This window comes from Trachypithecus francoisi, unplaced genomic scaffold, assembly GCF_009764315.1.
Source record: "Trachypithecus francoisi isolate TF-2019V2 unplaced genomic scaffold, Tfra_2.0 Lachesis_group16, whole genome shotgun sequence".
NCBI classification, from domain to species: domain Eukaryota; kingdom Metazoa; phylum Chordata; class Mammalia; order Primates; family Cercopithecidae; genus Trachypithecus; species Trachypithecus francoisi.
In genome coordinates, this window is record NW_022681461.1 from 88,026,892 (window position 1) to 88,053,150 (window position 26,259).

A 26,259-nucleotide genomic window follows, 5' to 3' on the forward strand; every position below is an offset into this window, starting at 1 on the left:
CCATCAACCTAGAGGCAGGCACAGAGTAAGTGTTCATTAAATGTTAGCTATTCTTCTTATTGTTGTTACTACTGTGGTTCCTCCTGATAATTAAATATGTGAACAAAGTGCTGTGGAGTAATTAGTTGTGCTGCAGGAGTTAGAGAGGGCTTCATGGAGGAGGTGACAATTGATCGAGGTGTTTAAGGATTATTAGAAGTTTGCCAAATAGAAAGAATAGGGTGTTCCAGACAAAAGAACTAGCACCTACAAAGACCTGGAGGGTGAAAATCACAGCTCGACCAGGGACTAGGAGTGGCCAAACTTCAACAAAATACACATGTGTTTGGGGAGTGATAAGGTCAAGCTTGTGAAAGGCCTTGAATGTCACGCAGAGGAGCTTGGCTGGATTTATCCTGTGAGTGATGGGGAATCACAGGAGACTCTCCAGCTGGGGGATTCATGATGCAGGTTCCTCCCCTGACCTGGGCCCCTAGTTGCTGCGTGGGAAGCTATCTCTCAATTGGCTCCCCTCCGCTCCTTCCCGCTCTATAGATCATCAAGGACCAGAAACTGCTTGTGATTGTGGGCGGCATGCTGCTGATTGACCTGTGTATCCTGATCTGCTGGCAGGCCGTGGACCCCCTGCGGAGGACAGTGGAGAAGTACAGCATGGAGGTAAGCCCTCCATGCCGGCAGGAGGGAAGCCTGCAGATGCAGCCCCTGGCACATGAGGACAGTGAGGCTACACAGCACCCAGACTGCCCAGTACCCCACTGGGAACACTTCATCAGTTCCATTTCCTTCCATCTGAGACATGTTATTCCAGGGAGGCCAAATATAAGATGTTGTGAAAGAAGTTGATTTTACTATTAATACACGCAGAATGAAGGAGAAATATTGGGCTTTTTAAAAGAGTATATTCTCATACATTGTAGAAGCCTTCATTGATAAGATCCATCACTTGAGAAATGGCATTGCGTATTTATCCCAATTCTAAAGTAAATCTCCTAAAAAGTGCTGCTAGGGAGTAAACATTGTGAAAGCTCCTTCTAGGTACGATATTATTTTCAAAGTGATGAGCAATATATTTCTTTTCACACATTTGATGTCAGATATTTGTTGTTAAAATCAAGAACCTCACATAAAAGTACTGTTAAATATACTTTTTAGATGTCTTGCAGTCAGCCTTGCCCTGAACTCGCACTGGTCTTTCTAGGATTCTCCAGATTAGGGAAGTTTGAGTCCCTTTGGAGGTTGTAGTTTTGTTGACTTTCATTTAAATTCGTTAGACTGTCTTTGCGGGGTACAGCTGAGCTTCAGTGGGGTGTGCTATTTGGTAGGATTTCTGTACAGTGTAGCAAATTCTACTGAGAAAAAGAATCTGTTTCTCTCACTGCTTTATTAGAGAAATCTTTTTGTGGTATTTAGTGTGAATTCTTAAACTAAACCAGAAATGGTCATTCTATGCATTGAGGGCAGAACCTTTTATCCTTCTAGACAAGAAGGTTTTATAGACAATAAGATGCTCAGCCTCATTTATCTCGAGACAGAGGGTTTACTCAGCTCGGTCAGAAGTTATGCATTCAGAGCAGCAGCAGAGAATGCCATTTATGAAACAGGTGGGGAAATATGTCCCTCCACCTGACCACCTTCCACATATTCCTGAGAGGAAGCGGGACTCCAGACAGATACAACCAGAACTAGCAAGGAGGACGGACCCAACACTGGCTGTGCCCACGAGCCAAGGGGGCAGGAACTGAGTCCACTCGAGCAGACAGGTTACTTTTGGACGGGGGGACATCTGGTCACCATTCATCCTGCAAGTTGGGCAACAGAACAGCTGGGTGAGTCCCACTTCATCCCAAGAGAATTCCCCGGCCACCACCAGAATTTAGAAATCTGGACAGGATGTCAAACTAGGAAGAGCTATCATTGGCTAACTGGGCCCCTGAGCTAGGGAGAGCCTGTGGCGGTGATAATAACAAGCAATGATGATAATAAGAGCGATGATGATGACGATAGCTGGCATCATGTGGTAACTCATTTAATCCTCACAGCAATTCTAGGAAGTAGATGCTGTCCTTCGTCATTTTACTGATGACGAAACAGAAACCCAGAGAGGCTGTATAACTTACCCAAGGTTACCCAGCAGGTTAGTGACAGTAGCACTAACTACCCTCTCACCCAGTACCTAACCTTGCCTTTCAACACCTGGGCAGCTCTTAGCGGTTTTGCAGGCTTTCTTAAACCTTTGTTCATTGGCCACAGATCTGGGAAATGAGTAGGGCAAGGATGTTCTCCCCTTCTACAGATGAGGAGAAAAAAGTAGAATAATGGGAAGACTGAGGGCCCAGGAGAGATCAAGGAATAAGAGCAGGGTGAGTCAGGCAGAGTTTGTGGAAGGCCTGGAGCTGGGCCAGGTGGACAGAACGAGACACAGTGGCTCAGTGTGGAGCCCAACAGTGGGCTGGGGAGGCTGAATGGCTGCCGCCTCTATTCTAGATGAAGGTGGGAACTGAGTATTCACTGGGGTTTCCCAAGGCTCCAGGTGTGTTAGGGAGACACTGACAGTGCCAGAGTCAGTAGACTCTGGAAATGGGGATGCCTGTCCTACTGGACCGTTTAGACAAGGTAAACCTGTGCAGTCTGATGTGTCTAGCTGATGATTTGCTATTATGGCTCTTACCTGCCTTCTATTCTGTAATAAGCACTGTGCCTATCAATGGCTCTGTGCATGGAACCCTAGCACATTTCAGACTTTCCAAGGCTCTGGTTCTCAAACTAAGGAGTCCCAGGGTGCTGCAGAAGTGCCTTTCTGTGTAGATAAGGAAACTGAACCTGGAAAGGTGCTATCCAGCGCCCAGGGCCACCCAGATTGTCCAAGGCAAGGCCCAGATAGGCTGTTCCTGTGTCTCCCTCCGGGGTGTGCTGAGATTTCTCTCAGAACCTTTTCTGGTGGGTGCCTACTTTTCTTCTTTTATTTTAGGGTTGGCCTGTCCCTCTGTTGCTATGGTAACAGAACCCTTTGATCTGTCCACCCACAGCCCTGTTCGTTGTCGTTTTTCTACCAAACAGCACCAAGCTGTTGGTTTCTCTCAGACCCTCCTCTGTCAGACACAACAGGGTAGTTGAACAACATGCCCAGGGGCTGAGGTATCCTAAAGTCTCCTTCAAGGGGCTGTTTTGTCCAGGACCTCCAAACAGAAAGCCTAGGCTTGGGGGAGAGGTGATGAAAGACCTTTGTGACCCATCCCTCCCTCCCCCTTACCTACTTCAGACACCCCTGTGTGCTCTGGACTCTGAGCATCTGAGGATTCCAGGCGTGGGCCTTGCAGTATGGTACAAGTCCTAGCCTTTGTTCATGCTGTGTCCCCTTCCAGAATCTTCTCTGCCAAGTAGATGACTTCAGCTTCAGCACCAGTGTTACCTCCTATGGAGAGGTGTCCCTGTGTTCACTGGCTCCGCTGGAGCCAGGCCTCACTTCCTCCCCCAGCATCCCAAACATTCCCCGGTCAGGACACCCAGCAAGTCAGAAGTCTCTGCTGAGCTTCTCTAGAACAGGGCCATGGCTCAGCCAGCCCCCACACAGCCCACCCAGCACCCCACGGCTGGCATCTTCCATGGGAAGACACAGGTAGCCATGGCAGCCACAGCCTCATGGCAGCCTGCAGGCAAGTAGTGAAGCAGACTCAACCTGCAGACAAATAACCCTGTCACTTCAGATCGCTGTCGACTGTGAAAGCAGTGAGAGGGAAATAAACAGAACCCAGGGCTTGAGAATAACAGGAAGGACCCATGGAAGTGATTCATCCTGGGAGACTGTACTCACGGGTCCTTGGAGTAAAAGTCCCCTGGAGGCCTACTGGGGGCAACCCAGCCCCCCACCCTTATTCATTTCTGATATTGATTGATAAATATTGATTGATTGATTGATTGATTGATTTTATTTTTATTTGGAGACAGAGTCTCACTCTGTTACCCAGGCTGCAGTGCAGTGGCATGAGCTTGGCTCACTGCAACCTCCATCTCCCAGGTTCAAGTGATTCTCATTCCTCAACCTCCTAAGCAGCTGGGACTACAGGCGTGTACCACCACACCTGACTAAATTTTGTATTTTTAGTAGAGACGGGCTTTCACCATGTTGTCCAGGTTGGTCTCAAACTCCTGGCCTCAAGTGATCCACCCACCTCGGCCTCCCAAAGTGCTGGGATTACAGGTGTGAACCACCGTGCCCGGCCATTTCTATGTCGTAAGTATTTCTGTAGCACTTGTCATGTGCCAGGTACTGTTCTAAATGCTTTACAAATATGAACTCATTTAATTTAATCTTTATTATAATCCTGTGAGGTAGGAGACATTTTTGCCCCCATTTTATAGATAAGGAAACGGAGACACAGAGACCTTCAGTGACTGGCCCAGGTCATGCAGCCAGTGAGTGGCGGAGCCTGGATTCCACCCCAGGTGGTCTGCTTTCAACTGTGTTGCCATCCAACTCCACATACGGGTGGAAAGGGTCCCTGAGGTGGGGGACAGAGGTTCTGACTTCTGGTTTCACTGCCTCTTTCTTCTTTCAGGGGCTGCACACAGCCTCTCTCAGAGCAGGCTAACTGTGTGGCTGTGGTCCTGGAGCCTGACTCCATGACGCCCCTGCCACTGCCGAGCCTCCGGCTGTGGCTCAGCACCCTACAGCCTCCTCATGCCCCAAACTGATTCCAGCCTCACTCTCACCTTTTCCACCAGCTATGCATTGGGCCCCCATGCTGAACTCAGAGATACAGGAGTAAATGAGATGTGGCCCTTCCTTCAAGGACCCCTTAGAGCAGTTAGGGAGACAGTGGCTAATTTGCAACCCCCATGGTACAGGATGCTGTGGAGTCCGAGGAGGGATGACCATCTGGCCTCATAGGGTCAAAGAAGGCTTTTCAGCTGAAAGCCAGGGAGGCCTGAGCAGGTGTGGGAGCTGGGAGGGACACTCAGGCAGAGGCCGCTGCATTTGGAGAGCAGGCAGTGTGTCCACTGAACCGAGTGCTAAGAGGACACAGGCAGGGAACACAACACACAGTGCTACTCCAGTGTACATTGGCCCAACCACTTGGAAAACTATTTAACATGAATCATGTCAAAGATGCACATGCCCCACAGCCCAGCCATTCCACTAGGACACATCCCTAGGGAAAGTCTCACACATATGCCCAAGGAGACCCAAGCCTGGGTGTTCACAGCAGCACTGTTCGTAACAGCCAAAAACTGGGAGCATCCTAAATAGCCCGTAGGAACAGAATGGATATGTGCATTATGGTATTTTCAAAGAAAGGAAGACTGTACGGCTGTGGGAATGAATGAGCCACAGCCACACATATCACTTTGGAGGCACCTCAACAACACAGCAATGAGCAAAAACAGCAAGTCACGCATGAATACCCAAAACAGGCTTTCACATGCTTCAAGTTCAAACCCTGGAGAAACTGAACAGAATATTGTTTAAGGATGCATACGTAGGTAGCAAAACCATTTTTTAAAAAAAGAAGAAGGCAATTGCTAACACAGAATTCAAGATTGTGGTTACCTCTTCGTGGGCAGGATAGGAGGATATGATTGAGACAGGCACACAGGTCCTGTAAGGTTCTGGCAATTCTGTTCTTCAAATCGTACATATACATTATATCTACTCTTCAGAAAGTATGGTGTGGGTTTTGTTGGTGGTGGTGGTGGTTTTTTGTTTGTTTGTTTGTTTGTCTGTTTGTTTGTTTTGTTTTGTTTTGAGACAGGATCTCACTCTCTTGCCCAGACTGGAGTGCAATGGCAAGATCACAGCTCACTGTACCTCCCCTGACTCAGGTGATCCCCCCACCTCAGCCTCCCGAGTAGCTGGGACTACAGGCATGCGCCGCCACACCCCGTTAATTTTTGTATTTTTTGTAAAGACGGAGTTTCATCATGTTGCCTAGACTAGTCTCCAATTCCTGGGCTCAGCTGTTCCACCTGCCCTGGCCTTCCAAAGTGCTGTAATGACAGGAATGAGTCACCATGCCCAGCAGATGTATTTAATTTTTTAATTTTATTTATACTTACTTAATAGACTTTATTTCTTAGGGTAGTTTTAGGTTTACAGAAAAGGTTAACATAAGTACAAAGAGTTCCCATGTACCCTCCATCCACCCCCACCATTTCACTTGTTATTAACATCTTGCATTGTCTGGTACATTTTTTCAAATGATCAACCAATATTGATGCATTATTCTTCACCACAGTCCCTAGTTTACATTAGGGTTCACTGTTCTATGGACTTTGCCAAATGCATGTCACGTAGTCACCATTACAGTATCATACAGGGTAGATTCACTGTTCTAAATATCCTCTGTGCTTTACTAATCCTTTACAACCACTGATCCATAGTTTTTTCTTTTCCAGAATGTCATATAGTTAGAATCATAGAGTATGTAGCCTTTTTAGCCTGGCTTCTTTCATTTAGTAATATGCGTTTAAGGTTTCTACATATATTTTTGTGGCTTGATAGCTCACTTCCTTTTATCACTGAATAATATCTTATTTCCTGGTAGCTCATTTCTTTTTATCACTGAGTAATATCCTATTTCCTGGATGTACCACCGTTTGTTTATTCGTTCACCCATTGAAGGGCATCTTAGTTGCTTCTACGTTTTAGCAATTATACATAAGGCTGCTACAAACTTTCATGTGTGAGTTTTTGTGTGGACATAAATTTTCAATTCATTTGGATAAATACCTAGGAGTGCAAGTTCTGATTATATGGTAAGAGGATGTTTAGTTTTGTAAGAAACTACCAAACTGGTCTTTCTAGAAGACTCCAAAGTGGCTGTACCATTTTGCAAACCCATCGATGGGTTTGCAAAATGGTACAGCAATGAGTGGGAGTTCCTGTTGCTCCACATCCTTGCCAGCATTTGGTGTTGTCAGTGTTTTGGATTTTAGTCTTTCTAATAGGTGTGTACTGCTATCTCATTGTTATAATTTGCAATTCCCCAGTGACATATGATGTTGAGCATCTTTTCATATGCTTATTTGCCATCTAGTGAAAAGACTGCTCAGATCTTTTGCCCACTTTTTAAATAGGTTGTTTTCTTATTGTTGAATTTTAAGAGGTCCTTGTATATTTTGGATGCAAGTCCTTTATTAGATAGTGTTTCATAAATATTTTCTCTCAGTTTGTCTTTTTATTCTCTTACATTGTCTTTTTCAGAGCAGGAGTTTTAAATTTTAATGAAATTGAGCTTATTGCTTTTTTCTTTCATGGATCATACTTTCAATGTATCAAAACACTCATTGCCAAGCACAAAGTTACTTAGATTTTTTTCTATTACATTTTATGGTTTTACATTTAACATTTAGGCCTGTGACCCATTTTGAGTAAAATTTTATGAAAGGTGTAAGGTCTATGTCTAGACTCCTTTTGCATGTTGTCCAGTTGTTCCAGCACCGTTTGCTGAAAAGACCATCTTTTCTCCATTGTATTACCTTTGTATCTTTGTCATAGATCAGTTGGCTGTATTTGTGTGGGTGTATTTCTGAGCTCCCTGTTCTGTTACATTGATCTGTCTATTATTTCATCAATCCCACACTATCTTGATTAGTATAGCTTTATAGTAAGCCTTGAAGTCAGGGAATGCCACTTCAACTTTATTCTTCAGTGTCGTGTGAGCTCTTCTGGGTCTTTTGCTACTCATGTAAACTTTGGAATTTGTTTGTTGATATCCACAAAATAATGTGCTGGGATTTTTATTGGGATTACATTGAATGTATAGATCAAGTTGGGAAGTATTGACATCTTACCAGTATTGAGTCTTCTGATCTATGAATGTGAAATATTTCTCCACTTATTTAGATCTTCTTTTTACTGTCTTTCATTATAGTATTGTGGATTTCCTCATATAGAAGTTTTACCTAATTTGTTAGATTTACACCTATTTCATTTCATTTGGGTGCTAATGTAAATGGGATTATGTTTTTAATTTCAAACTTCAATTGCTCATTTCTGGTCCAGGCATACCTCACTTTATTGCACTTTGCAGATTTTATATCTTTTACAAATTGAAATTTATGGCAACCTTACATTGAGCAAATCTATAAGCACCATTTTTCTGATAGCATTTACTCACTTTGTGTCTCGGTATCACATGTTGATAATTTTCATAACATTTCAATCTTTTTATTATCATTTTATCTATTATGGTGATCTGTGATCAGTGGTCATTCCTGTTACTATTGTAATTGTTTTGGGGTACCACAAACCATGCCCAGATAAGATGGCAAACTTAATTGGTTAAATGTTCTGTGAATTCTGACTGTTCTGCCCACTGTTCCTCCATCTCTCTTCCTCTTCTTGCCCTCTCTATTCTCTAAGACACAACAATATTGAAATTAGGTCAGTTAATAACCCTGCAGTTGTCTCTAAGTGTTCAAGTAAAAGCAAGAGTCACACATCTCTCACTTCAAACCAAAATCTTGAAATGATCAAGCTTAATGAGGAAGGCAGGTTGAAAGCAGAAATAAGCCAAAAGGTAGGCCAAGTGCACTCAACAGTCAGGTTTTGAATGCAAGGGAAAAATTCTTGAAGGGAATTAAAAGTGCTATTTCAGTGAACACATGAATGATAAGAAAGCAAACAGCCTTATGGCTGATACGGAGAATGTTTGAGTGACCTGGATAAAAGATCAAACCAGCCACAGCATTCCCTTAAGTCAAAGCCTGATCAAATCTCAGTGAACTAGAGCTCTTCAATTCCATGAAGGCTGACAGAGGTGAGGAAGTTGCAGAAGAAAAATTAAAAGCTAACCGAGGTTGGTTCATGAGATTTAAAAGGAAAGAAGTCATCTCTATAACATAAAAAGTGCAAGATGAAGCAGCAAGTGCTGATACAGAAGCTACGGAAAGTTATCTAGAAGATATAGCTGAGATCCTTGATGAAAGTGGCTACACTAAACAACACATTTTCAATGGAGATGAAACAGGCTTATGCTGGAAGAAGATCCCATCTAGGTCTTTCATCGCCACAGAAGAGAAGTCAATGCCTGGCTTCAAAGTTTCAGAGGAAAGGCTGACTCTCTTGTTAGGAGCTAATGCAGCTAGTAACTTTAAGTTGAAGCCAGTACCCACTTCCCATTTCAAAAATCCTAGGGCCCTGAAGAATTGTGCTAAATCTACTCTGCCTGTGCTCTATAAATGGAACAACAAAACCTGGAGGACAGCACATCTGTTACAGCTTGGTTTCCTGAGTAATTGTAAGTCTACTTTTGAGACCTACTGTTCAGAAATAAATAATTAAAATATTCTTTTCAAAATATTATTGCTCATTGATAATGTACCTGCTGTATTAGTCCATTCCCACACTGCTATGAAGAAATACCCGAGACTGGCTAATTTATAAAAGAAGGAGGTTTAATTGACTCACAGTTCTGCATTGCTGGGAAGGCCTCAGGAAACTTTCAATCATAGCAGAAGGCAAAAGAGAAGTAGGCACCTTCTTCACAGGGTGGCAAGATGGAGTGAGTGCAAGAAGGGGAAATGCCAGATGCTTATAAAATTATTAGATCTGGTGAGAACTTACTATCATGAGAACAGCATGGGGGAATTCCACCGCCCCCTACCGTGATCCACTTACCTCCACCTGGTCCCACCCTTGACATGTGGGGATTATGGGGATTACAATTCAAGGTGAGATTTGGGTGGAGACACAGCCAAACCATATCACCTGATTACCCAAGAGCTGTGATGGAGATGTAAAAGAAGATGAATGTTGTTTTCATGCCTGTTAACGCGATATCCATTCTGCAGTCCATGGATCAAGGAATGATTTTGACTTTCAAGTCTTACTATTTAAGAAATACATCTCATAAGACTATAGGTGCCATAGATAGTGATTTCTCTGATGGATCTGGGCAAAGTACATTGAAAACCTTCAGGAAAGGGTTCACCATTCTAGATGCCATCAAAAGCATCTGAGATTCATGGGAGGAGGTCAAAATGTCAACATTAACAGGAGTTTGGAAGACATTTATTCCAACTTTCATGGAATGACTTTTAGGATTTCAAGACCTTAGTGGAGGAAGTAACTGCAGATGTGGTGGAAATAGCAAGATAATTCGAATTAGAAGTGGAGCCTGAAGATGTAACCTGAATTGCTGCAATCTCATGATAAAACTTTAACAAGATACATCAAATAGAGCATCTGAGAGAGATCAGGATCAGCTCAGAGCCAGGAGGAACTCTCCACTGTGGGGAAAAGATATCTTCAGTGGTCCACATTCCCATCACAGATGCCTAAAATACTAGCCACAGGAGTGCTCCTCAGCACTCACAGGCAATTAACTTAGTATAGAGAGCTGCCTGGAGTCCATACAACTGCATTTTCCAGGAGGATTTCACTCTGGGTCCCATTCACACACACCCCTGAAACCCAAGATGCTGCATCAGGACACCATTTTGAGAGCCCAGCACCCACCAGAAGACATCCTGCTCTAGGGCCTAAAAGCCCCTGCATCTATACATACTGAAGCCCAACCGACATTCTCCCACATCCACCCAGAGGGCTGCAGCATTATGACACCAGCCAGAACCTGTGGCACAGCTGGGTCCCCAGGACTCTAGCCCACACAGTGTTTTATACCCCAGAGAATATCAATGTACCACACCAGGAAGGCTACTCCCAGGACAAAGGGACCCAAAGCATGCTCTCCCCAGAGCCTGAGAATTGCCTGCCTGGGGATGCTGACAACCCCTCCCTCTCCAGCAGCAGGACCCCCATACACCTGCAGACAACTTCAGGGATCTTGAGGACCAGTCTGTCCCACTCACCATAACCAGCATCCATGCACACTGTCCATGGACCTGAGGACAGGTCCACCCTGCCTGCTGCCATTACCACTCACATATGCTATCTGGGAATCTGAGGATTAGTCCACCCTGCCCGTGACTGGCATCCATGAACACATCATAGGGGCCCTAGGACTGGCCTTTCCAGCCTTCCAGCACCACCTACCCAACCATTATCACTACTTGGTGGCCTTAAGACTGGCCAGCCACCTCTTCTGCCACCACAGGTGCCTATGCAGGCTGCCTAGGGGCCCAGGGACCATCCCACATAGGCCCACCATTGACACCACTGATGTACACACACAATACCTGGGGACCTGAGGACTGGAACACCCAGTGCCCCTACATACCACCCGGGGCTGGCCCCAGGACCAGCTTGCCTGGTGTCCTTATCTCCAGTAAAACCTCAACATAGCCTCCAATAATAATTGCAGCCTAAGCTACTGAGAAATTCACAGCCATCACTGATGTTGATTACAGCCAAAGAAATCATACAGAGACTACACTACTAAGCCCATTCAGAATCAAAGCCAAAGTACCCTATCCAGCCAACACTATAGACACGTGTAAGGAAAAATTATTTCCCTATGAAAGCCAATTCATAAAATTGGAAGAAGCAACTGTTATACCAGATGTGCAGATATCAATGTCAGGATACAAGAAATGTGAAAAAACAAACATGATACCTCCAAATGAACACAGTAATTCTCCAATAACATATTCCAAAGAAAGGAAATCTATGAAATGCCAGAAAAGAAATTCAAAATGATGATCTTAAGGAAACTCAGTGAGATACAAGGCAACACAGATGGACAAACACAAAGAAGTTGGGAAAACAATTTGAGATCTGAATGTGAAATTCAGCACAGAGATAGATATCGTTAAGAAAGGAACCAAACAGAAATCCTGGAACTGAAGAATTCAATGAATGAAATTAAAAAACACAATTGAGAGCTTCAAAAATAGACTAGATCAAACAAAAGAAAGAATTTCTAAATTTGAATAAAGCCATTTCCCAGATAAGCAAAAATGGGAAATTCATCATCACTAGACCATCCCTACAAGAAATGCTTAAGGGATTCCTACATCTGGAAGTGAAAGGATGGTATCTGCCTTCATGAAAACACACGAAAGTACAAAACTCACTGGTAGAGAAGAGACACAAATAGGAAAAAGAAAGAAATGAAATGTTAGCAGTATTGAAAACCACCAAATAACAAAGGTAAATAATAAAAGAGGAATAAAGGAACAATGGATATACAACACAATCAGAAAACAATTAACAAAATGACAGGAGTAAATCTGCACCTATCAACAACAACCTTGAATGTAAATGGTTTAAATACCACAATTAAAAGACATAGACTGGATGAATGGATTTAAAAAAAAAAAAAAAAGCCAACTATACACTACCTACAAGAATCTCACTTTTCCTGAAAAAGATATAAATAGATTGGAAGTGAAGGAATGGATAAAAATATTCCACACAAACGGAAACCAAAAGCATGCAGAATTAGCTATACAAATATCAGACAAAATATACTTTAAGTCAGAAACACAAAAAGAGACAAAGGAGGACATGACATAATGATAAAGGGATCAATTCATCAAGCAGATATAACAATTGTGAATATATATGCACCCCATGCCAGAGCACCCAGATATGTAAAAAAAAAAAAAAAAAAAAAAAACTATTAAAGCTAAAGAAAGAAATAGACCCCAATATATAATAGTTGGGACATTAACACTTTTGAGCATTGGACAGATAATCTAGACAGAAATTCAACAAAGAAGTGTCAGAATTAATGTACACTGTAGACCAAATGGACCTAACAGACAGTTATAGAATGTTTCATCCAACAGCAACATAATACACCTTTTGCTTAACATGTGGAACATTCTCTAGGACAGACCATATGATTAGAAATCAATAACAAAAGGAACATTGGAAACTGTACAAAAACATGGAAATTAGACAACATAGTCCTAAACAACCATTAGGTCAATGAAGAAATTAAGAAAGGAATTTGAATATTTCTTAAAACAAATGAAAATGGAAACACAGCATACCAAAACCTATGAGATACAGCAAAAGTAGTGCAAAGAGGGAAACATATAGCAATAAACACCCACATCAAAAAAGTAGGAAAAATTCAAATAACCTAATGATGCACCTCAAGGAACCAGAAAATCAAGAACAAAATAAATTCAAAATTAACAGAAGGAAAGAAATATAAATATCAGAGCAGGATTAAATGAAATAGAGACTTAAGAAATACAAAGGATGAAGGAAATGAGAACTTGTTTTTTTTTTGAGAAGATAAACAAAATCAATAAACCACTAGCTAGACTAAACAAGGAATAAAAGAAAATGAAAGTAAAGAAAATCAGAAACAAAAAGGAGGCATAACAACTGATACTACAGAAATACAGAGGATCACTAGAGACTATTATGAACAACTATATCCAACAATTTGGAAAACCTGGAGGAAATGGGTAAACTCCTGGACACATGTAACCTACCAAGACTGAACCAGAAAGAAATAGAAAACCTACACAGACCAATAATGAGTAACAGAATTGAATCCGTAATAAGAAGTCTCCCAACAAAGAAAAGCCCGGGACAGGGTGGCTTTATTGCTGAATTTTACCAAACTTTTAAAGAACTAACATAATTCTTCTTAAACTATTCCAAAAATTTGAAGAGGAGGAAATTCTTCCTTATTCATTCTGCCAGGCCAGTATTATTACCCTGATACCAAAACCAGACAAGGACACAATAAAAAAAGAAAACTAGACCAATATTCCTGATGAACATAGATTTTAAAATCTAGATGAAAAAATCTTTGCTGGGCATGGTGGCTCACACCTGTAATCCCAGCACTTTGGGAGGCCGAGGCGGGCGGGTCATGAGATCAGGAGTTCGAGACCAGCCTTACCAACATGGTGAAACCCCGTCTGTACTAAAAACACAAAAAATATTAGCTGGGCCTGGTGGCACACGCCTGTAATCCCAGCTACTTGGGAGGCTGAGGCAGGAGAATCGCTTGAACTCAGGAGGCAGAGGTTGCAGTGAGCTGAGATCATACCATTGCACTCCAGCCTGGGCAACAGAGTGAGACTCTGTCTCAAAAAAAAAAAAAAAAAATCCTCAACAAAATATTGGCAAACCTAATCCAACAACACATCAAAAAGATAATACACCATGATCAAGTGGGATTTATCCTAGGAATGCAAGAATGATTCAACATAAGCAAATCAATAAATGTAATATATTGCATGAACAGAATGAAGGACAAAAACCATATGATTAAATAAATGCAGAAAAGCATTTTATAAAATTCAACATCCCTTCATGACAAAAAAAAAAAAAAGACTCAACAAATTAGGTATAGAAGAAACATATTTCAACATACTAAAGGCCATCTATGACAAACCCACAGCTAATATCATACTGAATGGAGAAACTGGAACAAGACAAGGATGCTCACTTTCACTAATCGTCTTTAACACAGTACTGGAAGTCCTAGCCAGAGCAATTAGGCAAGAGAAATAAATAAAGAGCATCCAAAAGGGAAAGGGGGAAGTCAAATTGTTCCTCTTTGCAGACAATATGATCTTATATATTTTATAAAAACCTAAAGACTCCACCAAAAGTACCCTAGAACAGATCAATAAATTCAGTAAAGTTGTAGGATACAAAATCAAGATATAAAAGTCAATAGTATCTCTATACACCAATAACAAATTAGCTGAAAAAGAAATAAAGCAATTTCATTTATAATAGCTACAAAAAATAAAATGTCTAGGAATAAATTTGACAAAGGAAGTGAAAGACCTCTACAATGAAAACTACAAAACACCAATGAAAGAAATTGAAGAGAACACAAACAAATGCAGAAACATCTCATGTTCAGGGATTAGAAGAATTAATATTGTTAAAATGACCATACTGCCCCAGGCAGTCCACAGATTCAACATAATCCCTATCAAAAGGTCAATGACGTTCTTCACAGAAATAGAAAAAACAATCTGAAAATTCATATGGAACCACAAAAGACCCTGAATAGCCAAGGCAATACTGAGCAAAAGAAATAAAGCAGGAGGCATTCAACTACCTGACTGCAAAATATACTACAAAGCTATTGTAACCAAAATAGATGATATTTGTATGAAAACAGACCATAGACCAATGGAACAGAATAGAAAGCCCCTAAATAAATCCACGTATTTAGAGCCAACTGATTTTTGACAAAGGTGTCAAGAACATATATTGGGAAAAGGACATCTTCTTCAATAAGTGATGCTGTGAAAACTGGATATTCATATACAGAAGAATGAAACTAGACCCCTGTATTAGTCTGTTCTCACACTGCTAATAAAGATATACCTGAGACTGGGTAAATTATAAAGGAAAGAGGTTTAATAGACTCACAGTTCCACATGGTTGCAGAGGCTTCACAATCATGGTGGAAGGAAAAGGAGAATCAAAGGCACATCTTAAATGGTGGCAGGCAAGAGAGCTTGTGCAGGGGGACTCCTATTTATGAAACCATCAGGTCTTGTGAGACTTGTTTACTATCACAAGAACAGTACAGGGGAAACCACCCCCATGATCCAATTATCTCCACCTGGCCCCACCCTTGACACGTGGGGATTATTACAATTCAAGGTGAGATTTGGGTGGGGACACAGAGCCAAACCATATCAACCCCTGTTTCTCACCATACACAAAAATCAACTCAAAATGGATTAAGTACTTAAATGTAAGCCCTGAAGCTATAGAACTACTAGAATAAAATAGAGGGGAAATGATTCAAGACATTGGTCTAAGCAAAGATTTTATGGCTACCACTTTAAAAGCACAGACAACAAAAACAAAAATAGACAAATCGGACTATATGAAACGAAAAGGCCTCTGCATAGCAAAGGAAACAAACAACAGAGCGAAGAGACAACCTGTAAAATGAGAGAAAATAGTTGTAAACTATTTATCCAACAAGGGACTAATGTCCAGAATATACAAGGAACTCAACAGGAAAAAAATGAAATAATTTGATTAAAACAAAGACAAAGGATCAGAATAGATATTTCTCAAAAGAAGACATTCAAATAGCCAACAAATACATGAAAAAGTGTTCACCATCACTAATCATCAAGGAAATGCAAATCAAAACCACAATGAGGTATCATCTCACCCCAGTTAGAATTGCTATTATCAAAAAGACAAAAAGTAACAAATGTTGGCAAGGCTGCAGAAAAAAAGAGAATTCTTATACACTGTTGGTGGGAATGTAAATTAGTACAACAATTATGGAAAATAGTGTGGGGGTTTCTCAGAAAACTAAAAATAGAACTACCATATGATTCAGCAATCCCACTACTGGATATTTATCCAAAGGAAAGGAAATCAATGTATCAGAAGGATACTTGCACCCCTATATTTATTGCATTATTCACAGTTGCTAAGATATGGAATCAACCTCTATGTCCATCAACAGACAAATGGATAAAGAAAATGTGCTGTATATATACACAGTGGAATACTATTTAACCATAAAAAAGAAAGAAATCCTGCCATTCACAACAACGTGAATGAGCCTGGAGGACATTATATTAAGTGAAATAAATCAAGCACAGACAGATAAATACCATGTGTTCTCACTCATATCTGGAAGCAAAAAAAAAAAAAACTGAGCTCATGGAAGAAGAGGGTAGAATTCTGGGTACTGAATGCTGGGAAGAGTAGAGGATAGGGCTGTATGGGGAGAGGTTGGTTAACAAATACAAATTTACAGCTAGACTTGAGGAATGAATTCCCGTGTTCTGCAGCACTGTAGGGTGAATATGGTTAATTATAATTTATTGTATATTTTCACAAAGCTAGAAGAGAGGATTTTGAATGTTCACAATATAAAGAAATGATAAATGTTCAAGGTGATAGGGATGCTAATGACTCTGATTTAATTATTACACATTTTATACACACACCAAAATATCAGTCTGTATCCCTTAAGTATGTACAATTATTACATGTCAACTAAAAATAAAAGGAAAAAATAACTCATGAACGAGGAGTTGCTTCTTATGGATAAGCAAAGAAAGTGGTTTCTTGAGATGGAACCTACTCCAGGTGAAGATGCTGTGAACATTGTTGAAATGACAGCAAAGAACTTAGAATATTCCATGAACTGCAGCATTGATAAAGCAGCAGCAGGGTTTGAGAGGACTGATTCCAATTTTGAAAGAAGTTCTACTGTGGGTAAAATGCTATCAAACAGCATCGCATGATACAAAGAAATCGTTTATGAAAAGAAGAATCAATCAATGCAGCAAACTCCATTATTATCTTAAGAAATTGCCACAGCCACCCCGGCCTTTGGCAGACACCACACCAGTCAGTCAGCTGCCATCAATAAGAAGGTAAAATCTTCCACCAGCGAAAAGATTACCACCACTGAAGGCTCAGATGATCATTAGCATTTTTTAACAATAAACTATTTTTAATTAAAGTATATACATCGTTTATTAGACACAATGCTACTGCACATTTAATACACTGCTGTGTAGTGTCAACATAACTTTTCTGTACACTGGGAAACCAAAAATTTGTGTGGCGCACTGTATTGAGATATCTACTTTATTGTAGTGCTCTGGAATCTAACCTGCAATATCTTTGAGGTGTGCCTGTATAGGAAAGTAACTGACCTTTTTATATTAACCTAATATCCTGAAACTTTGCTATAATTACCTATTAGTTCCAAGAGTTTTTGTGTTGATTCTTTGGGACTTTCTATACAGACAATCATGTCATTTGCAAACAGAGCCAATTTTATTTCTTCCTTCCCAATCTGTATACTTTTTCTTTCCTTTCTTGACCTACTGCATTAGCTGGGACTTCTAGTATAATGTTGAATAGGAGTGGTGGGAGGGGACATACTTGCTTTGTTCTCAGTCTTGAAGAAAAGCATCTAGTTTTTCACCATTAAGCATGTCAATGTATCTTTTATTTTCTTAAAAAGTTAAAAAAGCCACTGTGAAATAGTTTTGATGGCTAAAACTGAGGATGCCTTTGATGAAATTAGAGGAAGGTCAAATGATGACTCAGGCAGAACTAAGATTGTTAGAGATTCTGTGTGCTAAGAAGAGGAGTTCAAACTTCAAAATTAAAGATATCTCATCAGGGGAGTGACATGATCAGCTTTGCCCTGTCTGCATGGTGAGAACAGACGGAGGGGCAAGGCTGGAGGCCCAGTGATAACTGGATGTTTTTGCAGCAATTCAGGCAAAAGCTGATGGCGACCTAAGCCAGGGCAGGCACAGTGTGAACAGAGAAGGGTGTGGATTTAAGAGCTATATAGGAAGCAGACATGACAAGACTTGGTGACTGACTGACTCTAAGGGTTAGTGTATGGGGGCAGGTAGGGCAATGCTCAGATTTCTGCCTGGGGTACCTGGGGAACCTCTTCATTAAGGCAGGTGTGGAATGAGAATGGGCTTGGGAGGGAACGTGGGGAATTCATTTCTGGCCATAAGTTTGAGTCACCTGAGGGCCTTCTAGGCAAAAGGGCTAAGAAGATGGGATGCAGCATCCCAGAGGACAAGAGAGTAGAGATTTTTGGGGAAGGAGCTAGTTAGCGCATTGAGAATAGAGTCGTGAGAATGAGTGTAGTAATCCAGAGACAGTGGGTGCAGTGAGAAGTGAAGAAGTCCCCACAGGAGTCCCGGGAATCACTGAGTGATCAAACAGCCATGCGCACAGGATGAGCTAGGGAAGGAGAATTTTAAGCAGTGGGATGCCAGGAGAGAGAACTATCACTGTTGAGGGGACAGGAGAGAGAGCTGTCCCCAGGCAAATGGTCAAGAGAGACCCATTCACACATGGGAGAATTTGAAAAGGGAGAGCGAGGGCTTCAGAGACAAATGCCCCAGACTGAGGCGAGGACTGACAGGTGTCCCATGAACTGGCCCTATGCTCAGCGCTCCTGCGTCCCATCTCAGCCTTTCCTCTTCTTTAGAGTCTGATGGCAAGATTGGCTGTTTCTGCATTTCAGATATAGCAGGTGTAGATAAACCTGCCAAGTATGTTAAAAAGGTTTTAAAAATATGATTTGTATTCTTGGAAAAAAGGAAAATAGCTCTCTTTTTTGAGCACCTACTCTACTTGTGGTGACGGTGAGTAGGTGTTGGACATACGGATCTGAAGTTCAGGGAGAGGTGTGGGCTGGAGATGGGAACTCAGTTGGGGTCAGCTTATGGATGGCAATGACAATCTTGGATGAGGGCTCCAAGAGCAGTTGGAGCGATGGAGAAGAGAAGGGGACCAAGGACTCACCCTGGATCCTGCCCATGTTTGGAGGCTGGAAAGGTGGGGGAAAGTGACAAAGAAGACCTAGCAGAAGCTTAGCGATAGGAAGAAAATCAGATGAGTTTGGTGTCTTGGAAACCAAATGAAGAAAGTGTTGCAAGGAGGAAGTTTTGATGACTGCGTCAAATGCTGCTTTTAGATCAAGTAAGATTAGGACCACGAATTGACAGTATGTATGTGTGAGTGTATGCACACACCTCCATATGGGATTTTTTCTTTTTTTTTCTTGAGTCTCGCTCTGTCACCCAAGCTGGAGTGCAATGGCACGATCTCGGCTCACTGCAACCTCTGCCTCCCGGGTTCAAGCGATTCTCCTGCCTCAGCCTCCTGAGTAGTTGAGATTACAGGTGCGTGCCACCATGCCTGGCTATTTTTTGTATTTTTAATAGAGACAGGGTTTCACCATGTTGATCAGGCTGGTCTCAAACTCCTGACCTCATGATCTGCCCACCTCTGCCTCCCAAAGTGCTGGGATTACAGGTGTGAGCCACCACACCCAGCCAGGATTTTTTTCTTTTAAGGAAAATAATTTGAGATAATTTTCCCCAAAAGCAAACTCAGTACATACAGATGGTGTGATCCCAAATGGAGGGTTGTTCATTTTTCCCAAGCCTTCCTTCCAGAGCAGGCCACCATTTACGCCTCCACCTGACCATTCTGAAATGGTCTGACATGGCAGACAGCACTCAAGATCACTGAGTATTGAACACCCAGGTGAGCCACAGAACCACAGGGCAGCCACTGTGGCAGGATCCTGAGGCTGTCTGCACACCCTGGAGTCTTCTCTCATCCTGGTCCCCACAGGAAGCCAAGCAGCCTATGTCAGGAATTCCCTATACTCTAGCTTCTGTGGCTTTCTGGCCATTTGGGCAGTAATCAAGTTAAGGGCCGTTTGGGACAAAGGGATATTTCAGAACTTTCCTCCAGCTTCTGTGGTCTTAGCATTCTTCTGTGGAAGCACACAGGGGATTTGGAATCATGGAACTACACTTGGCTTTGAGCCTGGTGGTTCTACCAGTTATGTTTCTATGGAAACAGATATTGGAAGAGGCAAACACATAGAGTTTTAAATAATTTCAACTCTTACCTTCTATCTCTCTCTACAGCTGCTCTGGGGAAAAAGAGTCAATCCTAAAGCAGGCACTTTCAGGAAACAACTGGTATCTTCATAAAGCCTGTCCAAGCTTCACTTCACGCTACTCATTTGAAAATAAAGAGACATCGTAATGGCCTGGGTTGGGGGGAATGCTGGAGACCAGGGTCTACCCTACCCGGTAGGCTGCTCACAGGTGGCCTAGTGGCCAAAGGCTTTGGATACTAAGGGTCACACTCCAAGTGATGGGTCCTCACTGTTGGAGCCATCAGCCCTGAACAGTGAGTGAGGCTGGTCTTGTCACACGTAGTTATCCATGGTGCCCTGGATGGCCAGGCTGGGGCCCCAGGCAGATGCAGACCATGGTCCAGGCAGGGCAGTGGAACTCCACAAGGGCCATTGGTTGGTCCATTACCCATGGGCTGCCTCCGTTAGCCTGGCCCAACTCCTCCTAGGGAGGGCCGTAACCCGTCTGAAGTTCTGACCACGTCATTCTCCTGTTTAAAATTTTCCCCAGCAGCTAAAGGATAAAGTCTGTACTCCTTAGCTCAGCTCAGGAGGCCTTTGATGATCTGGCCTGCTTGCCTCCCCAGCCTTATTTCTCACAACCCCCTTCCTCGTTCCTTGTGCTCAGCTACCCTGAGCTATTGTTACCTCTCCAAAGCATCCCACTCTTCCTCTATGCCTGCTCACCTTCTACCCAGAACACCCCCCTTTCCACCCCCAATATGCCATCTTCATATGTAAAATCCCTGCTTGACCTTTGAGAGGCAGCTTAGAAGCATCTCCTCCAGGGACCTGTGGGCCACATGGGCTGCCTGGACGGACGCCTGTGTCCTGTGTTTCCGCCTCACACTGTTCACCCTCATTCTGGTCACAGAACTGGTCATTGTCTGTCTGTGTGCCGGTCCCCTCTTGTCTGTGACCTCCTCAACGGCCGTAGCCATCTGTGTGTCCCCAGCACCCACCACGAGGGCCTGGCTCAAAGTAAGTATTCAGTAAATATTTATTGACTACATTATTCCCTCCACCTGGAGTTCTCCCCATGCCTCCATATGTCCAATTTCAACCCATCTGTCTGGGCCCATTAAGCCGGCTTCTCGAAGAAATCTCTTTGCTGAGTTGCAATTTAATTTAATATTACACCCTCACCTTTTGTCAAGAGCCCACTTCTGGGGCTGAGGCTGCCAAGTGAAGCATGATTCAGCATCTACTACGAAGGATGTTGTTCAGTTTGTGTTCCTGAGATAAAGATCCACAGGATAGGTCCTCGTGGAACTGAGTGCCAGGAAATGGGCTGTGCTCTCTCCGTGAACTTGTATCTACTTCCTTCCTTCCATCAGGCAATCGTAACTGGATAAGCCCCTCTGTTTTCTTTTTAACCTTGACTGCCAGAAAGTTGGAGCCAAATTCAACGCTCAGCTGCAATAACCCTCTTATCTCAGGTTCCTGGAGGATTATCTCACCTTCTGATCATTCGTCTTTATTTTTAACTGTCCTGTTGTATTTAGGCTTTTATTGTGTGCTGTCTTGAGCCCTCTGGGAGAGGAGGCAAGGTGTAAATTCTAGATTAAGTTATTAAAACAAGAACTTCAGGCGAGATTTAATTGGAATGATATGCATTCCAGAGAGACATTTTGAGGGTGTCCACAGCCATGTGCCTTCTGGCATGGACCCTGGCCCAGCCCCGGCTTGGCTCTGCAGTCAGCATTGTGGGTACAGATATGTTTGGGCCCAGTGTATGGACAGAGTGGCTCTGCCAGCCACAGCCGTAGTTCTGGAACATCTTGTGTGGAAAGGCGTGTTGGATTCGCGAGAGATTGCAGTGGATTTCATCTTCCTTGTTGTCTTCCCTTGTGTCTGTGGGTGGCACGTGGGGCCAGCCAGAGGCCCATTAGGACACAAATCACAAAAGACAGAGCACCAGGGCCAGCCCTGAAGCTGGAACTGCTCCATCTCTACCTGTCCAGGAACTCTTCAGGGCATGGGCTGTTTGCTAGAAATTCTCAAGTGTCATGAACAGAATGATTAGAAACTTGTGTGACATCCTGGCTTCTTCTGACCACTGTATTTGTCTTGTTAAAGCCATTTTTGTTCCTGAGCAAAAAGAGCCTTTAAATTTTTATTATTTTTAACCCACTGCCACACATCCATGTTGGCAGAAATACAGGCTGCAGTCCCCATGAAGACGTTCCCTCTTTTCTGTGGGTAAACTCCAACCAACCTACCTCTTGGTAGGTGGTTCATCATCGGGGTGCTCCTTCAGCATTGATGGGGTACCCATTGTCTGCCACGCTCCTTTACGTACTGCATGTCTGATGGGCAAGATTAGACATGTCCATAAAGGGTGGTGTTACCAGCTTGCTGCTGGTAGGTCTGTGATTGGTGCTGTCAGAGAAACACACAGGCATGAGCCAGGCATGGTGGCTTATGCCTGTAATTTCAACACTTTGGGAAGCCAAGGCAGGAGGATCACTTGAGCCCAGGAGTTCAAGACTAGCCTGGGCAACATGACGAGACCCCGTCTCAAAAAAAAAAAAAGAGAAACACACACAGAATAGGTTGTAAAAAACAGCAACAGCACCCTCTTGATGGCATTTGCCTCCAAACACTTGGTTTTAAGTTTGAGTTACTGTGCTGAAACACTGGGCTTAATTTTCTAAAGTATGAACTAAGATTGAATCTGGGTTAATGTCTCTCAGAGGGCAAAGAAGTGAGAGAGAACATGCATTAGTCAGGGTCTGCTAGGTTTTGCTGTAGTAACAACAACAAACCCTCACTGGATTAAAGCAATAAATGTTCTTTTCTCATTGCAACATTTTGTCCACTGAGGACCAGCTGCAGCTTCCCCCCTCCATGGTATCCTCCTCCTGGGACACAGCTGGTGGCAGAAGGCAAGAGGGTGTGGCAAGGTGTGCACTGGCTTTGAGCTTCCACCCCAGAGTATCACATGTCACTTCTACTCATATCTAACTGCCAGAATGCATCATATGTCCATGCCCAAGTTCAGTGAGTCAGGGAAGAGCAATCCTACTGTGTGCCTAGAAGGAAAGGGAGAACCAGGTATTGCTGTTCAGTCATGATGACTACAATAGCATATGCCCCTAGCTTTTGGTTGCTGTACAAATACCATCCCATTCACTAGAACATGAGGTCCATGAGAATACAGGGGGAGGGAGGGTTGTGTTTTATTCACTGCTATATCCTCAGCACCTGAAAAAGTACCTGGCACATAGTACATACTCAATAAATAATATTAGTTGAATAATTGAGGAAACACACCTTAGAGCAATCTTGTTAGAGCTATGGGCTATTCTCTGAGAAATTTTGTACCTGTTCTGCGGACTCTACTGCCAAATCACATCCCAATCCATCACTTCTGTCTGTCTCCACTGCTGTGACTGGGGTCCATACCACCGTCATCTCTTATCATCTGCCATTCCAGAGTTAGGGTAGGATGAGGCAAGCCTACAGGTGGTGCAAGATGAACAAGCGGTGTGGTGAATAAAGAGCCTTTATTGTTGAAGCCACTGAGTTGTTTCGTGGTGGTGGATGTAACCATAGCTTTCCAAGGCAGACTCCAGCTCATTGCTCCTTCCAAGTCATTCTCTGCATGGCCGACTGGCAGACAGAGGGATCTTTTTCTTTTTGTTTCTTTTTATTTTTGAGGTATAATTCACATATTATGAAATTCAGTCTTTAAACGTATACCCTAGTAGTGTTTAGCATAGTCATAAAGTTGTGCAACTATCACCACTATCTTATTTGAAAAAAAATTTTGTCACCCCAAAAAGAAACCTTCTTTCTTTTAGCCATCACCCCTTCTTTTTCTTTTTTTTTTTTTTTTTTTTGAGACAGTGTCTCACTCTGTTGCCCAGGCTGGAGTGCAGTGGCACGATCTCGGCTCACTGCAAGCTCCGCCTCCCGGGTTCATGCCATTCTCCTACCTCAGCCTCCCGAGTAGTGGGGACTACAGGCGCCCGCCACGACCCCTGGCTAATTTTTTGCATTCTTTAGTAGAGACAGAGTTTCACTGTGTTCGCCAGGATGGTCTTGACCTCCTGACCTTGTAATCCACCCTCCTCAGCCTCCCAAAGTGCTGGGATTACAGGCATGAGCCACTGCGCCCGGCCCATCACCCCTTCTTTTCCCTTCCCTCCAGCCCCTAGCAACCACTCAACTATTGTCAGCCTTTATGGATTTGTCTATTCTGGACATTTCATGTCAATGGAATCGAACAATCTTTGGCCTTTTGTGCCTGGCTTCTTTCACTTAGCGTAATGTTCTCAAGGTTCCTTCATGTATCTGCACTTTATTTATTTTTATGGTTAAGTAATATCCCCTTGTTTTAATGTATTGCATTTTGTTTTTTCATTCAACATTTAATAGAAATTTTGGTTGTTTCCACTTTTGACTATTATGAATAATGCTAATAAGAGCATTCATGCACAAATTTTTGTGTGAACATATGCTTTTAGTTCTCTTGGATATATACCTGGAGTGGAATTGCTGGGCTACATGGTAACTCTGTGTTTAACATTTTTAGGAATGGCCAATTTTTCACAGTAGCTGTACCATTTTACATTCCCACCAGCAATATATGAGGGTTCCAATTTCTCCACATTGCTGCCAATCCTTGTTGTCTGCCTTTTTGATTATAGCCATCTTAGTGAATATAAAGTGGTTTCTGGTGGTTTTGCTAAGAATGACTATCAAATGACTAATGACTAATGGTGCTGAGTGTCTTTTTACGTGTTTATTGGCCATTTGTGTATCTTTGTTGGAGAAATGTCTATTCAGAGACTTTGCCCATTTTTAATGGAATTATTTATCTGTTTGTTGTGGAGTTGTAAGAGTTCTTTATATATTCTGGATACTAGGCCCTTGTCAGATATATAATTTACAAATATTTTCTCTCATTCTGTGAGTTGTCTTCGCATTTTCTCAGTAGTGTCCTCTGACGCATGAAAAATTGTAATTTTGATGAAGTACAATTTACGTATTTTTTCTTTTATTATTTCTGCTTTAGGTGTCATAGCTAAGAAACTATTGTCTGATCCAAGGTCATGAAGATTTACACTTACGTTTTCTTCTAAGAATTTTATACTATTTGTTCTTACATTTAAGTGTTTGATCCATTCTGAGTTAGTTTTTGTACATGGTATGAGGTAGTGATGGAAATTAATTATTTTGCGTGTGGATATATAGTTGTGCAAGCACCACTTGTTTGTTTTTCTGTTTGTTTGTTTTGGTTTTTTTGAGATGGAGTCTCACTCTGTCACCCAGGTGGGAGTACAGTGGTACAATCTCGGCTCACTGAAAACTCCTCCTCCCAGGTTCAAGCAATTCTCCTGCCTCAGCCTCCTAAGTAACTAGGATTACAGGCGCCCGCCACCACGCCTGGCTAATTTTTGTTTTTTTAGTAGAGACTAAAAAAACAGGCTCTTGGCCAGCCTGATCTCAAACTCCTGACGTCAGGTGATCTGCCTGCCTCAGCCTCCCAAAGTGCTGGGATTACAGGCGTGAGCCACCGCCGCTGGACACCACTTATTGAAAAGAATATCCTTTCCCCATTGAGTAGTCTCGTAACCCATGTTGAAAATCAACTGACCATAGATGTGTAGTTTGTGTAGTTGTATTTCTGGATTCTCAATTCTATTCCACCAATGTATATGTCTATCCTTATGCCAACACCATGCTGACTTGATTATTGTAGCTTCGTGGCAATTAAAATTGGAAGTGTGAGTCTTCCGACTTTTTTCTTCTCTTGCAAGATTGTTTTAGCTATTCAGGGTCCCTTAAGATTCCGTATGATTTATAGGATCAGTTTTTTCATGTCTGTAAAAAAGGCTGTTTGGATTTTCATAAGAGTTGATTTGAGTTTGTAGATAATATGGGGAGTATTGCCATCTTAAGAATATTGTCTTCCAATTCATGAACATGGGCTATCTTTTCATTTATTTAGGTC

General features: G+C 42.4%; 1 protein-coding gene across 1 annotated transcript in view; it reads left to right on the top strand.

Moving 5' to 3' along the window:
• GABBR2 (gamma-aminobutyric acid type B receptor subunit 2) overlaps nucleotides 1–26,259 on the top strand; it is a 420,233-nt gene that overhangs the window by 343,493 nt on the left and 50,481 nt on the right. Inside the window, exon 13 of the mRNA XM_033238002.1 lies at nucleotides 535–657. Coding sequence (XP_033093893.1) covers nucleotides 535–657 — 123 coding nt within the window. The remainder of the gene's footprint in view (nucleotides 1–534; nucleotides 658–26,259) is intronic.